Source organism: Glycine max, chromosome 3, assembly GCF_000004515.6.
Source record: "Glycine max cultivar Williams 82 chromosome 3, Glycine_max_v4.0, whole genome shotgun sequence".
Taxonomy (NCBI): Eukaryota; Viridiplantae; Streptophyta; class Magnoliopsida; order Fabales; family Fabaceae; genus Glycine; species Glycine max.
In genome coordinates this window covers 44,906,017-44,921,469 of record NC_016090.4, presented here as the reverse complement: position 1 = coordinate 44,921,469, position 15,453 = coordinate 44,906,017, and the positions used below count along the sequence as shown (strand labels likewise).

At 36.2% G+C, this 15,453-nt stretch overlaps 2 protein-coding genes and 1 long non-coding RNA gene across 4 annotated transcripts; 1 reads left to right on the top strand and 2 right to left on the bottom strand.

The window, feature by feature from the left end:
* Positions 1–662: 662 nt before the first annotated feature.
* On the bottom strand, positions 663–6,709 carry LOC100779001 (mitogen-activated protein kinase kinase kinase NPK1). Its single transcript, XM_003520761.5, has 17 exons — positions 6,051–6,709; positions 5,728–5,769; positions 5,169–5,234; positions 4,969–5,079; positions 4,805–4,885; positions 4,649–4,726; positions 4,457–4,539; positions 3,780–3,864; positions 3,605–3,705; positions 3,181–3,220; positions 2,993–3,049; positions 2,852–2,904; positions 2,568–2,721; positions 2,260–2,493; positions 1,816–2,150; positions 1,662–1,729; positions 663–1,141 (listed from the first exon to the last, which is right to left on the bottom strand). The coding sequence occupies exons 1-17, from the start codon at positions 6,345–6,347 to the stop codon at positions 1,038–1,040; spliced, it is 1,989 nt and encodes a 662-aa protein (XP_003520809.1). The 5' UTR covers positions 6,348–6,709; the 3' UTR covers positions 663–1,037.
* A 1,337-nt stretch (positions 6,710–8,046) lies between these two features.
* Positions 8,047–10,900, bottom strand: LOC100816607 (uncharacterized). Its single transcript, XR_413703.4, has 3 exons — positions 10,031–10,900; positions 8,869–8,949; positions 8,047–8,378 (listed from the first exon to the last, which is right to left on the bottom strand). It is a non-coding gene; the product is annotated as an uncharacterized lncRNA (long non-coding RNA).
* An 830-nt stretch (positions 10,901–11,730) lies between these two features.
* LOC100816083 (protein AUXIN RESPONSE 4) lies at positions 11,731–14,249 on the top strand. Of its 2 annotated transcripts, none has more exons than XM_006577179.3 (2): positions 11,731–13,002; positions 13,695–14,249. In XM_006577179.3, the coding sequence occupies exons 1-2, from the start codon at positions 11,848–11,850 to the stop codon at positions 13,728–13,730; spliced, it is 1,191 nt and encodes a 396-aa protein (XP_006577242.1). In that variant the 5' UTR covers positions 11,731–11,847; the 3' UTR covers positions 13,731–14,249. The 2 variants fall into 2 exon arrangements, with proteins under 2 accessions (XP_006577242.1, XP_003521705.1); XM_003521657.4 differs by having other exon boundaries at positions 11,733–13,002; positions 13,709–14,249.
* Positions 14,250–15,453: the final 1,204 nt, after the last annotated feature.

The following is a 15,453-nucleotide window of genomic DNA, read 5'->3' as shown; positions in this document are numbered from 1 at the left end:
TTATTTCAATCAAAATAGATCCTTTTCTGCAATCTTGTTTATGTAGCCAAAAAACAAGTAGAAAGAGAGTGAATGGAAAAATGAAGATAAATGATGGAGAGAAAAAATAGAGATAGAGACTTGAGAGAGTAGCGCCAGAAATGATCCCAGTCTTCTTTTCTTAAAATAGATCCTCTCCCATAGTCTTGCCTCTACAGCTAAAAAAAGAAAAGCAGAGAGAGAGTGAGTGAAAGGAAAAATGAGGGCAGATGATGGAGAAATTAAAAAGGTTAAGTATGTTTTAGTTCCTTATTTTTTTTATAAAAATTTGTATAGTTTCTCTATTTTAATTTGGATTAATTCAATTCCTGAACTTTAGAAAAATAGCGGGGAAAAATGTTATCAAAATGTATAATATTTAGAAATTAAATTTGAAGAAATTGTGTGAAAAACATTATTGAAATATTTAACCTTTTTTAATTTCTCCGTCATCTGTCCTAATGTCCTCCAATAAAATATTAATTTATTTCAAAGTTTTAAATATAATTTTTTGTGCCTGACTCTTAATCAACTCTGTTTCTATATAATAAAAAAAGTTGAAATTAACAATTATAGATTATAGTTCTAATATCATATAATGAGAAGTTTCCTATCATCAAGGGATTAATTCCGTACAGCAGGAGTAACAAATGAGACCACAAATTACCATTGAGAAACAATTAGCAGGGGAAAAGGAGAGACAAGTGGCAACAGATTCTTAGGCAATCTTGCGCCACATAGTTCTGATTATTTCTATTTTCATAATACAGAAAGGGCATAAAGTTGACGGCCATGCATCTCTCAAAACCCCAAAGGAAAGTAAAAAAATTTCAAGCAACACACGTATAAAAACGCTTTACATGGCACAACAACACGGACAAGATAAAGCATGTGAGATTTTTCATATGGCAAAACGGCCAAATTGGATGAATATATAACATTAACAACCCCAACAAAACTGCAGTAAGACATGTTTGCAATCCCAGTAGTTAAAGCAGAATGAATGCTCTAACGAGTCTCTATTTGCTGGGAGAAGCAAATCTTGTCCTCTCCCTCTGTCGATTTAAAGCTCGATCCTTTGGTGAAGATGTCTTTCCGCCCATGCCAGCTTGCCGCATCATTTCTGCAACGTTTGTCCCATGCAACTTGTAAATAAATTAATTATACTAATTCAGCTAGCATATTATGTTTTGATCATCTAAAGTATTTTTCAGTTATGCACGACAAAGACAACTTTGGAGTCTCTCCTCATGCCTCTCGCTTACATTAAATAGTCAAATATAGTGCTACTATTGATAAGCAAAAAACAAGTTAAAAGAAAGTGATTTGATCCTCAAAATTAGCATCATCGGTCAATTTAATCCCTGGTTTATGAAATTCTTGAAATTGACACTAACAGTCAATTTGGTTCTCCTTATTTTATCAAAGTTAATCAAGTATCGTCCATTTGATACTTAAATTTAACGATCATCAATTGATTTAGTACCTGATATTAGAGATTAAATTGACTGACACACACTAAGTCAATGATCAAATTAACTAATGGACACCAAAGTTAAGGACCAAAATTAATGACAGGCGACAGCTGCAAAATTGGAATTACAGGAACTTCTTAGATATTTTACTAAAAAGAGACTTCTAACCTCGCTTTCTCTCAAGCTCCTGGTCGAGCTCTTCTTTCCACTTCCTCTGTCTCTCAGAAAAGCTTAGACTGCAAGTACAACATACATAAATTACTTTATATTTCTGAAAATAATTGATGCTAAGAAAAGCAAAGCAAGGCAAAAACAAACCAACCTTGGGCTACTGGGCTGCTGCTGAGAGTCAACTGTCAGTCCTTTCCATTCATTAAGGGGAGATGCTGGAATATCCTGTGGACTATGGTTATTTACATGGCCAACAGTTGATGATGACCGGCCATTACTTCCAGGACTTTCAGAATTATCAACGGCTTTAGATGGAGTGCTAATTGGTACCCAACTTGGTGACCTGCTTTTAGGAGGTAATTTCAAATATTTTCGACAAGCAGTATCCTCACTAGTGCTCTCAATCACATTGGGAGAACAAGATGTATTTAAACTGTTGTAAAACTCTTCATATAAAGGTGTCTGCAATTTTTTCAGTTCAAGAGCCTGTCATAAATGCATAATCATCATTATGACACAGCAGTTAGTGGACAAAAAGATTGGTGAAGTTACAGCAGAAGGACTAACTCAATTTCAACTAAACTAAAAGCAATACCTTCTCATCCAAAAAAGCTTTAATTTTTGACTCTGTGAGTTCATCGTCTTCCTCTGACAGAGATGGCACACCTGGAAAGGAGAAATCTTTCTGCCCCTTATCATCATCCCCTGACTGATCAGGTGGCATGTAACTTACATCAGTGCCAAAACTAACCCCTCTATTTTCCAGTTCTGGACTTGCATCAAATTTGTACCCCCAATCATCAGAGGGATCAGACATTGGGTTGAAACTCTACAATAAAAAAAATGTTTGAGAACTCATTAATTTAATATTAAATAAAGCAATAAGGGCCTGAATGCAATCACCTCAATATTATTAGTTGACATAAATGATTTGTATTTGGCATCACTCTGCGAGAAATCTTCTTTGTCATCAATCACACACATATCATCATCATTGCTCATTCCCCACGACTGTTTATTTCCCGAGTCCAGAGGATTTACAGTTGAACGGAAAAGGCTACATAAATCATAAAAGTTATTTAAACAATATCATATTACCCTTCACTAGCATCAAGAAATAATATACTATTAAAATATAGCTCCGTTAAATGTTCCACAGAAATAGCTGCCAAATGTTTAACACTTACAAGGATTCATCATCATTTGGGGCACATGATGGTGAAGAAGCTTCAAAGTTTTCCTGTCAGAATTGGAAGTGATTTTTCTTAAAAATTGGTTAATAAAAGATACATACAACAGCATTTTAAATACCACTTCATTTTACATACCGTGACATTAGATGACAGAGGAAGAGAATTCATATGTTCACCAGTAACAAAGGGATGCTGCAGTAAGTTACAAAACTAATCTTAGGGAGAACTGAAATATTTCATGAAAAATAATACTACTAGTAATGGCCACTCAAATTTATATATTTCGTATGTGCAGTCTAGAGAGAAAATGCTCATAGAATCACCTGCAGCAGTTCTGATGCCGATGACCTCAAAATTGGTTCCCTACAGAAGGATTATATATTTATAAGTGAATTTTGTAATCTGATAATGAACATTTGAAAAGAAAGCATACTAGGCATACGTTCTCTCTCTCTCTCTCTCTCTCTCTCTCACACACACACACACACAAGTGACACAACTAACAACTTGAATGTTAAACTCCTCTTTTTTGAGAAATAGTTGACAATATAGAAATGTGCTGAGGAATCTTTCTCCCCCAATCCCCTTCTTGCCCCCGCACCACCCACCAAAAAGAAAAACTCAATGATGTTTTGCATGATCAATCTTCCATCATATACTTCAAAAAACATAATTGACACAATGAAACACACTAAAACTAGAAATTTGTGATACAAGCAAAGCAGGAGAAAATTAAAAGTAACATACTTCTGCAAACATTTTAGCAGAAAATCTTTTGCTGCAGCTGAGAGATGATCAGGAATTGGCGGATGAGACTTAGTTGTCCCTATATGGAAGAGAGCAGCAACCTGAAAGTTCATTCTTTTAGTAAATGTTCAAAGAGAACCTCTAACAGAATTTAAGGAGTCAGAATAAGAGATACCTCTTGTTGGTATTGCTGACTCCAGGGAGGCTTTCCAGTGGCCATCTCAATCACAGTACAACCCACACTCCATATGTCAGCAGAGCTGAAAAAGCATAAATATATGAAACGTCTTTATTTGGCTTCAAATGAACATCATTACCAAAATATATTATACACATGCACAAAAAAACAAAACAAAAGATTCAAGCAATGCCCCAAGAACAGTATATATGAATCTCCCAATAGAATTTCAAAGGTAGAACCCTTGACCTTGAATTCATACATGTCATTCATCTAAAACATAACTATCTCTACTAGAGAATGCAACTAAGATTCAAGCAACAATCACTCTGCTTCAAATTGCTTAGGACCAGAAACTTTAAAAGCATAGTTAGCGTATGTGTCTTGCTGAAAATTCCTGCCACTAACTTCTTCGATATACCAAGCAAAGATTTATATTTTCTAACAGAAACCATCATTGTATAATTAAGGCAGGCAGTTCTAACACAACTCTAGATATACAAAGCTTTTTCACAGAATGGTCAACACCTGGAATCATAAACAGTCAATCAAAAGTATGATACCAAGTGATATCTGTCCAGAAGAAACTTCCAGTTTTTAATCATGTCAATGAATATTAAAAACAGAGCAGCATATTATAAAATATGTCTACAGTAGAGGGTCAATGTCCTTACAAGCTATGCCCAGTCTGGAGAATAACTTCTGGAGCCATCCAATATGGAGTACCCTTCATGGACTTGGCACCAGAAATGGTTGCCTAGATTAAAAGGAAAAGGCACTGCTTAAACAAATGTGCAAACAGAAGAGCCCTCACAAAGGTAAAGCGACATACACAATAGTAGAGCTACATATAAGACTGAGATTACCAGCTCAACGACTTGTTTGGATGCCCCAAAGTCTGCAAGTTTTATGCATCCTTTATTATCTACAAGAATATTGGCCCCCTGAAATTAATTAAAACTTGAACATCAGCCACCAGAAAAGAACAAGATAACATGCATACCAATGAAATAAAAATCCACCTTAATGTCTCTGTGCATGATTCCATTTTTGTGCAAGTACTCGAGTCCAAGTAGTAGCTGCTTTGTGTAGGTTCTTATTACCTGTTGAATGAATTAGTGAAAGACTGAAAGTGATTTGGCATATGAAATCACCAAAGTATAGTGGCTCAGTAACTAAAACTTACAGCCTCAGGGAATGCCCCAAACTTCCCCAATAGTGATGATATGGATCCACCAGGAACAAACTCCAGGAGAATATTTAGGGTGTCCTCTTCTCTGACCGTACCCAAATATCGCTACAGCATAAAAAACTATTCAGTCAAGAGATAGTCCAGGTGAACTAATTGGCTTGAAGTATCTTTGACCAATAGTATATAATACTCACAACAATGTTGGGATGTGAAAGGTCTTTCAGTAATTTAACTTCTTCCTCAAGCTCTTTTATGTGAGCCTGTTAGTAGTATGACAAAACATTAATCAAACAACCACCTAAGGACTACTTTAGTTCAATGAAAATCTCAAAGATAATAACAGCCCAAAATCTGAATCATGCCATGTTTCAGAAAAATAAACAAAGCATTTACATAATGTGAAAAGGAAACTGTTTTCTCATCACTCGAAGACAATCCCTAGTTTGAAGCATAAATTACAGATTTACTTCCCCACTTCAAGTCTTGCAGTAACCTTGAATTTGATATTTCAGATGAAAAAAACATATAACAAAGCAATTGCAATGCCTTTAGCTAAAAATAAGTTGCAACAACTAACAGCAAAAGGCACAATCAAACATATATAAGTTACAGCAATCCTGTTAATTATTTAGAACTGTATACACAACTAACAAACGAGTATAATTTATAAGTTACAACAATTGACTGGCATCAAAGTGCTTCAGTAGATGCAATCAGAAGCAGTCGCAAATAGAACTTAATCAAACAACGAACCTGTGCCTTCTCCTTCGTAGCATTACTTGCCGCAATCAAGACCTAAAAACACAGACAAGAAAACAAAATCAATTTAAGCAACAAAGCTAAAATCGCAGTCAAGTCAAATAAATGCGAACCGAAATGACAAACTATAATAAAAGAAGAGACTACAACAAAGTTAATTCCGAAGAATCAAGCGAAAAGGAGAAACAAACAGAAGCGAAGAACCGAACTCCAAAAGGAAATGAAATAAATAAATAAATAAAAGTTCAAAATGAAGATAAAATTATAAAGCGGAAATTAACGATGAAGCGAAGAAAAAAACTCAGAAAGTAATTGACCTGTTTAACCGCAAGAAGCTCTCCGGAATCGAGATTCATTCCAACATAGACTTGGCCAAAGGCGCCGCAACCGATCAACTCGCCTTTCCGCCATCGGATCGGAGGAGCAGCGTTCTTAGGAAAGGACGGCGGCGGAGGCGACGGCGGCGAGGGTTTGGAGAAGACTCTGGAACTTCGGATACAATAACTGATCTTATCGACGAGGCTTCCTCCGACTCCGAGCGAGGAGGCTTCTTCGTTCTCCGGCGAACCGCGGAATACCAGTGATCGACGAACTGATCCGAAAATGTCTTGCATTGGTAGTGATCTCTGTTGTGAGAGTAAGACTGAAGAGAGATTCGAGTGCGTCGGCAACCACAGAACAGAACTGAACTATACAAATACAAGGGGGAGAATGGAAGAGGGAAAAGGGGTCGCCAACATCACTTTTCAAATTTTGGCTGACTTGAGAATATAATAAAAGTTATTTTTGGGGCCGTTTTGTTAATTGTTTAGTTGGCTGGACTTGTTGGTTAATTTGGTTTTCGTATGCTTCAATTTCCTTTTCAGTTTTCACCCCTTTCTACAGACACGACGTCCACCCTTTGTTCAACTCATCATTATTATTGACTTGACCCTCTCTCTAATTTTACTGCTTCGAGTTTTTTTTTTTATTATTTCTATATAACTTCCTTCGAGTCTTCTTCTTCTTTGGAATTCATATCATAAATAAATACTAATTGAGAATTACTATGAAGAAATTCTCTAACAAAATGTCAGTTTTATTTTCAGGAAATAATAAAAAATAGCGTGCACCGTGAAAAGGATAGAGAATCACAAAAAGTTAATATAACAACACACATGATGAATTATTAAGATTAAAGATTATTTAAAATTATGACTTTATATTTAATTTTGATGTTTTATTATAATATTTAATATTAATTCATCTCACTTATATAGAATTAGTCATCTTTATATATAAACAAAACAAAAGTACAAGTTTTGGTTGGTCCAAAATCTATAAATTAAATATTTATACTAGTATTTTTTTTAATAAAAAATAGAATTTAATCTTTAAATTTGAATTTAATTCTCAAGTACGGTAAGAATATCTTATAATTTATTTCTTCTGCCGAAATGTCCAGTGATTCCATACTTGAGATCAGTAAATATTTAAGTTGTTATTATGGAATACTTTCTTTAAGAGAGTCATTGCTTCATTTCTTTGATTTTGAAATATTACATTGTTCAGTAAGTATCTAGTGTGTTCTTTTATTTATGGCCCATGAAAATGCATGCCATAAGTAAAATTACTTTCTTTAATTAACAATTAGCAAAAATATCAAAGTATAATGATACTTTTTTAAAACCATAAATATCTTTCACTGTAGTCTATATTTGCAGCCATTAAATGATAAAATCATTTTTCTTTTTATTTTTAAACCGATTATTGTCATAGTCGCCATTCACACAAATATGAATTTATGGTTAGGGTTAGAGTATTTCTTAAAAAAATAGTTTAAAATGTATGATTGTTTAGAATAGCAATTTTCATACAAGTTGGGTCATAATTTTTTCGTTGGTAATAGGGTCCATAAACTTTAAATTTAGTCCGAAAAGAATCATAATCTGATAACCATAAGGTACGTGATACCAAAAGTTAAGTTACAAATCTAATGATAGTAATAAAATTTTATATCGAAAAGGCCCAAATGCCGGGCCAGTGCATGCCACCAAGAGAAACCACATTACAATATTTTTGGTATAGATTCCCGCACATGTTTTTGGCAGAGCAGTAATTGAATTTGAACGTCAAAAGTTTCTTTGACATCATTAGGACTCAATAAATAAGCATCAATTCAGTATGCGCGAGTGACAGAATGGGATGGTGTCTGGAGAGTCTTCATTTTATCTTCTATTATAATTGATACCATGGAAAGCAAGAAATTCGAGACTGTATCATTATTTTTTGTTTAATATATAACTTCTAAGATACAGAGTTGAGAGGGTAAACTTTCACAACAGCTTAAAAAATTATATTGAATCTCACAAGTAAGCATACTTAAAAGGGTGCAAATGGCTAAATGCTCATTTGTCCAGCCAAAGATCCTATGATCAAATTCATGTAATCCCTACTCACTATTTTATTCACATTTCACAGAGTTTCCTATATGAATGATGTAGATAAGCAGTATAGACAAAATAGACGTGGAGGCAGCAGGCCAGAATGTCAACCTCGAGTACCATAGCACATTAACATGAAAAACATTAAATTTTCTCATGGACGATAGGCAGAGTGTTGTTCCAAAGCCATTGGCGAGCAGAGCCATCCAACAATGGTGAAACCTGCGAGGTATCATAGTAGTTACAACACAATCAACCATACAAGATTACAAAATAGAAAATTTAGTGGAAGTTAGGGGACTGGAGGGTGTAGGAGTAAGGGGACAGGCCAGACTGCACAATGCAGGACTTTAGATTCTTATAGAGGGTGTAAGGACTGGTTCCATTCCGTGGACATGCCAAAGAGAGAGGGTGATCAGACAAGATAAACATAAACACAAGCATGTTCCATGACGTTTTAGTATTCTTAAATTGCTGGGTTGCAGTGGCATCAAAATGTATATTTAAAGAAACCTAAGACTAAGGATTAGACAGGCAATTACAAAAGCAAAACCATGGTACACATGGCCTTCAGAGAGAATGCACTTGCATAATAGATAGGGAAAAAGGGACTGAGGAGAATCCAAAGAAGAACAAAACAAGAACAAAAAGAAAGCCATTGAACACACTAGAAGGCAAATCCAATGTACCTAAAAGAGCCAAAGCAAAATACCTTTTCCCAGACTAGTGAGTGATAGTTATTAAGCCAATCAATCTCTGCAGCCGAAAGCAGAGACAAATCAACCAATTTAATCTGCAAGTTATTCCCAGGTTAGTAAACAAGTGAGCGAAAGGATATATAGCTCAGAATAGAACGTTTTAAAGTACAGGAGAAAATGAGAAAAAAGACCAAATGAAAACTGAAAGCATCACTTCAAGTCCTCAGAAAATACATTTAAAATTTAAAAGTGTCATCAATTGTGGATCGTGGAAAATGGTGAATAGCCAATAATCTGCTATAACATGTAGCAGATAGCATTGCGAGCAAATAGAAGAAGTCAGATACCAGTTCAAATATATGATATATATCAATTATATATGTATAAAAAATTAAGTTGTATGCAAATAAAAATAAATTGCATAAAAATTAACATAATATTAAATCAAAGTCCAATTGGATGGAGAACCGTTGAAGATGGCAAGAGGATGCCGGATGCATGTGGCGACCATGACACGGCACCCATAGCAGCTGCAATAGCAGATGGAGTTGCAATTGCGGATCCAAGAAATTCCGCAATGCAACAACACTATAGCAGCTATCAACCATCACTAACTTAAAATATAAAGAAGCATTCAGAATGGAATGAACAACCAACTCTACTCAATGGTAAATTTCCCAAGGATAGTTTCAACAATGCAGGTATGGAGAAAAAAGATTATTTATAATCTCTTATTAGTATTTTACCTATGCTTGGGTTTTATAGGAATAGGATTAATATTCTATAACAACAACAAAAACAAAGCCTTATCCCATTATGTGAAGGATTAATATTCTATAAAGTTTCGTAATTGATTGACTAAAAGCCATTCGGCACTGGATTGTCCACAATTAAATAGGCCTCAAGGACCTCTGCTGGTTCCATATTAACTCTTAAAAGAAAGGACTTGCCATTACTACATCAGTAGAGAAGCATAATTAGAGCTAAATTTATGGGAGAATAAGCTATTTTACTGCCTCTTGCAATTAAAAAATCCTCAATCTTCTGATGTTGAACTACAGGTCTACAACAGGAACTATATCTTTCATAAATATCAACCAAAAAAAAAAGGAAAAGAAAAGAAAACTATCAACAGCAGCAACAAATGGTAAGAGCGACCAACAGGCAACAACATACCTGAATGGGTACATAAGTAATCATCAACTCACACTCATGCACTACCCATCGGACCCATCCCATCCCTTCATGCGCACTCCCGATTCTCTCTTTGGCACTGCAACCATGACGAACATGTTCTCTTTAATACTCACCACCACGCGCTACCTGTCAAATCCACCCCTCCTCCCCGCGCCACCCCTACCCTCGTCGGCGGCGCGCGTCGGAAATTCGGGTCACCGTCGACGCCAATGCCGACCTCTCCATCAACATCGACCCAACTCCGACGAGGAGGAGCCAACATCGACTAGCTCTGAGATTTTTTAGTCGCAGACCTGAGATCGACATTCTCGGTTTTTTGGTTGCTACCAAGACATAGGTGCTCAGAATGTGAGGTTTGGGTTTCCGATTCAATTGAGGTTCCTTCTCAACTAATGTTAGGGGTTTCGGGTTTCGGGTTTCGAGGTTGAATATTTTGGATTTGGAGTTGAATTCGAAGAGGGGAAACTGTGTTTCGGGTTCCAGGAGCTCAGGGAAGTAATGCTTCAGAAAATCGAAGAAGAGTCAGAAGTGGAAGATTGAGAGGGTCTAGTGTTTGTTTCATCAAATTTGAAAAGTATGGATGTTGTTGTTGTTTGTTCGTCTACTGATGTTAGGGTTTTCAAGATTCAAAGCATGGATTTTGATATGGGTTTGCTGATCTGATACGTGTATTCCAGAAAGATCAATTTCTAGGTGCCAAGAACCGCCAGAACTTGTTAAATAAAAGGTTTCAAAAACTTTTGTGAATAATTTACTGGCTATTTTAACCGCCGGAAAATATAATTAAGTAATGATAAAAAACGAATATAAAAGGTCATCATTTAGAAGAATTAACCGCAAGATCAAAATATCAAGAACCAAGACTGATGAATTTTTTGTCTAGAGATTAAATATAAAAACTAAAAGAGGTTTAGAAATCAAAAATATAATTAATCTTATTTTCTTTTACGAACAAAACATGAATTTAACACGTTACTTAAAGAAAAATCAAACTCATTACTACTTGAATCAAAAGATTTTATATGATTTCATGTTGCAAATATCTAAATTAACATATTAACTATTAAGTAAATTAGTATTTTTTTCTCTCTCAAAAGTGATATATCTTATATCGATTAAGCATGTTTACGACAATCCAACTTGCGTTTCGAGAAGCAACAAAAGACATGCTTCGACGTGTGAAGTCACTTTGGACCTCCTGCAATGGCATATTCACCGTTAAAACAAACACGTTAAAACCTAAAATATTGGTATGTATATAAAAAGTTAGTTTTATTATATTTTGCGCGTGTCAATTGTCACAAATACTAACAATTTAGCAACTTGAATTTACAAACACCAAATATAACCTTATAAAAAAACACCATCTATATAAAAAAAAAACAGACAAATTAAGCCCTCCTATTATAAAAAAAAAATCTAGAGAGGGCCATAAGTATTTTTTAATAAAAAAATCTCTTACAATGATTCTAATTATTTGTAAAAATAGCACTAAAATAGAAATAAATATACTTGAAGTATTGAAAATATAAAATGAATTTAAGATTTGATTACTTTATACTTTTTAATATAATGAGTATTTTTTTAATATATTCTAGATTTATGTTAATAAGTTAAATTTTATTTAATGTTTTTGTTTTATAAACGAAAATAGAAAAAATTATATAATTTTACAGAAATATTAATTTTACGGTGGAGGTGGGAGTGGGAGACGCAATGATGCTGTCCCCCGTAACGAGCACTGACAGGCTTTAGTCTTGTAGCCACAGCGAAGCTGGGAGCAGTGGGCGGTGAGCATGGCTATCATCACAGAAGAACCCGAACCAGAGCAACCAACACACTCACGCTCACAGATCTCACCCACCAAACCCAACAACAACCCCTTCTCCTTCTGGTTCTACTTCACCCTCTCCGTCTCCCTCTTCACTCTCTTCTTCGTCTTCACCTCCTCCACCCTCTCCCCCCAAGACTCCAAAACCTGGTTCCTCACCCTTCCCTCCCCCCTCCGCCACCACTACTCCAACGGCCGCACCATCAAGGTCCAAACACACCCCGACGAAACCCCCCTCCAAGTCTTCACCCTCCAAGAGGGTCCCACATCGTCCGAAAACATACTCATTGTCCACGGCCAAGGTCTCAGCTCTTACTCCTACCGCCACCTCGCCAAATCCCTCGCCGCCAATGGCCTCCACGTCACCTCCCTCGACCTCCCCGGACACGGCTTCTCCGACAACTCCGTCGAAGTCTCCGTCGAGGGCGGCGCCAACGGGGTTTTTGGGAGGTTTTGGTACGTCTACAGTGAGATTCAAGAGAGGGGTCTTTTCTGGGCGTTTGATCAGATGGTCGAAACAGGTCAAATTCCCTACGAGGAAATTCAAGCTCGCATGTCGAAGAGGAAAATAAGAAAGCCTATTGATTTGGGTCCGCAAGAGATGGGGAAAGTGTTGGGTGAAGTTATTGATTCCATGGGGCTTGCACCTGTTCATTTGATTCTTCACGATTCGGCATTGGGGTTGAGTGCTGATTTTGTTTCTGAGAGGGCTGAGTTGGTGAGAAGCGTGACGCTTATCGATACGGCGTCGTCTACTAAGGGGGCTTTTCCCGTTTGGGCTCTGGAGGTGCCTGTGGTGAGGGAGGTTGTGGTGGGGGTTTCTTTTGTGTTTGCTAAGGTGGTGGGGTTGTGCTGTTCCAAGAGGGTTGGTGTGGCGGATTCGGAGGGGTCGAGGGCGCTGTTGAAGGGCAGGGATGGGAGGAGGGCGGTTGTGAATGTTGGGAAGAGGGTGAATTCTAGCTTTGACTTGGCAGAGTGGGGTGAGGGGCTGAAAGGTGTGCCAATGCAGGTGGTGTGGTCTGCTGGGTGGTCCGAAGAATGGAGCCGGGAGGGTCACCGGGTTGCAAGTGCCCTTCCACAGGCCGGTTTTCTTACGCATTCTGGAGGCCGGTGGGCTCAGGTGAGATCAACATTTGTTATTGTTTTCGTGTTAGGCTTTCTCAAGTTGTTATGTTCTTCCTACTGAATGAGCTGGTTACTTACTGCTATCGGAGGCTAATTTATTTTGGTATTAGATTTTGTGATGTTGTCAGTTGTCACCATGGTATGTTATGTTGATCTAAATTTCTCTTGAAAACTCTTGCTTGCTGTACTTTGATTGAATTTTTTGAACTATCCAAGATGCTATCGAATATAGATGTTAACTTTTCAATTTGTCTATTAGTCTATACACCTTGGTTTTTGCATTATCAGTTTATGTGGGTTTTTTTCCGATCTGGTTCAAAGCATGAGGTTACGGTCCCTAGTCAGTCAAACTCCGTTGTAAAGTAGTGAAGGCAGAAGAAGACTGATGAACCTATAGAGTCAACTACTTTGATTAGATAATAAACAATTTAATGAATTTTGTGTTACCCTGTGCATAAATGAATGATTAGTTTTTGTGAGTTTTTTTTTTTTTTTCTAATCTTGTGTGAAACATGAACCATATGCTTCAACTTAACTAGTCTGGCCATGCAAACCTCTTGTACATATTCTACCAAAAAAAAAAACTCTTACACATATCTGCAGAGTTTGCTGATTTTTATGTTCTGTAGAAGTTATATATTGCTGTTCAGATATCTGCTTTTCATCATTAGTCTAATCTGGATCCAGTTGTGTGATCTCAGGAGGACGCAGCCGTTGAGATAGCTGAAAAAATTTCTCAGTTTGTATTGTCATTACCAAAGTCTATTAGGAAAGTTGAACAGGAGTCCACCCCAGAGCACGTACAGAAGATGCTTGATGAAGCAAAAAGCAGTGGTCATGATCATCATCACCATCAAAGTCCTGATCATGGTCATGGACATGATCACTATGGTGATGCTCACATCCATGGAGCTAATTATATGGACGCATATGGGCTTGGTCATGGACATCATGGTTGGTGAAAGTGATCATGGGTTGGTCATGGATTTTACTGGCTAACATTCACGCTTGCAGATAGTATCTCTACTTCATATTTCTCATACATTGTATTAATCGGGAAGCTGAAGCTCGTACCATATGTAGTTCTTGCAAGCTAAAGCCTACATGTTGTATGTTATTTTTTTTTACTGTTATACATTTTCAAAATTGCCGAAGGGTGTGAGATCAGAGATGATACACTAAGTAACAACTATGCATTAGAAGATACTTGTAAGGAAAAAAAAAAAAACTTTACATTTTTTAGCTGATTGCTCTCGTGTGCTCTAGTTTGGAGCTCCTTTTTGTGTTTGGATGTTGGAATTATTTTTGTAAGGTGTTTGGTGAGAAGAATTTTTAACCTATGTACTTGAGATATTTTAGTAATTTAGATAGATGATTGTGCAATATTTGTTATATTAATTAAAATTCTCCTTGTTGAAAAACTAAAGATTTCAATCTAATAAACTCTTCCATATACTTTTTAAAGGATTTTCCTTTTCCTTTATTGAGATATTGAAATTTCTTAGTTAAAAACCGGTTGAACTAGTGTCAATTGGTTTCGAAAAAGGGGCATTCTCTATTGGAAGTTGAGTCTACTATGTTGTTTACTGCGTGATGTCATTTTCTTGTATGTTTTTTACGCTTTTGATATTGGTTAATAATATGGCAAATAATTGAAATGAAACTGCAATGGCCTTTGGATCATGATCCTCTCCAGTTTGTTTTTGAAGTGCAGGGATCTGATCGCCACCCTTAAATGAATTTTGAGTTAATCCTGGAGTTATTTTTATAGTTGAAGCATATCCGGATTTACTACTACCAGTTGTTTTTTAATGTTTTGACTGGTGATGGACATAAATCATCTGAACAATATAATGAGTAATCATGGTATAAAGTACTACTATAAACTTTAGGGAAAGGTTACTAATTAATGTAATAGCTATATTGAGCTGGATCCATATCTTATACTAAACGCAAAATGAAAGTAGCAACAATGTATCCATAAACTATTTTTAATTATCTTTAACTCAAATCTTACTAATTAAGGATATTATATTTCTTCTAAAATTTGAAAATTTCAAATGTTTACCTTTTTTGAAACCCTGATTAAATGATCCAAATTTCTAACTTTGAAACCTTTTAAATTATTTTCTAACTCAAAAGTGATTAGAATGGGGCCAGAGCAAATCCCTCATAAAAACCATCTAGATCCACCTTTGATACGTTGGGCTTTAATAATCTGTGATGGAAGGCCCATGTTATTTTCACCTCCCTTTTTGCTAAGTTCATATTTTTTTAATTTCTAAAATCACCATACTACTCTCTCCCTTTCCCCTACTCCCTCTCTTTTAAAATTTGTCACCTCCTACTACCACACACCCTCTCCCTATCGCACCCCTTTCCTCTCCCTTTCTTTTTCCATTTTGCACCCTCTTCCTTTTTTCTAGGAAGATGCAAAAGAAAGAAA

Coding starts and splice junctions, on each gene's coding strand:
- LOC100816083 (XM_003521657.4), top strand. CDS start 11,848: ATGGCTATCATCACAGAAGAACCCGAACCAGAGCAACCAACACACTCA. Junction 13,003..13,708: donor CTGGAGGCCGGTGGGCTCAG/GTGAGATCAACA, acceptor GTGTGATCTCAG/GAGGACGCAGCCGTTGAGAT.
- LOC100779001 (XM_003520761.5), bottom strand. CDS start 6,347: ATGCAAGACATTTTCGGATCAGTTCGTCGATCACTGGTATTCCGCGGT. Junction 4,540..4,648: donor CCAAACAAGTCGTTGAGCTG/GTAATCTCAGTC, acceptor CTTTTAATCTAG/GCAACCATTTCTGGTGCCAA. Junction 2,494..2,567: donor TGTCAACTAATAATATTGAG/GTGATTGCATTC, acceptor TTTTTATTGTAG/AGTTTCAACCCAATGTCTGA.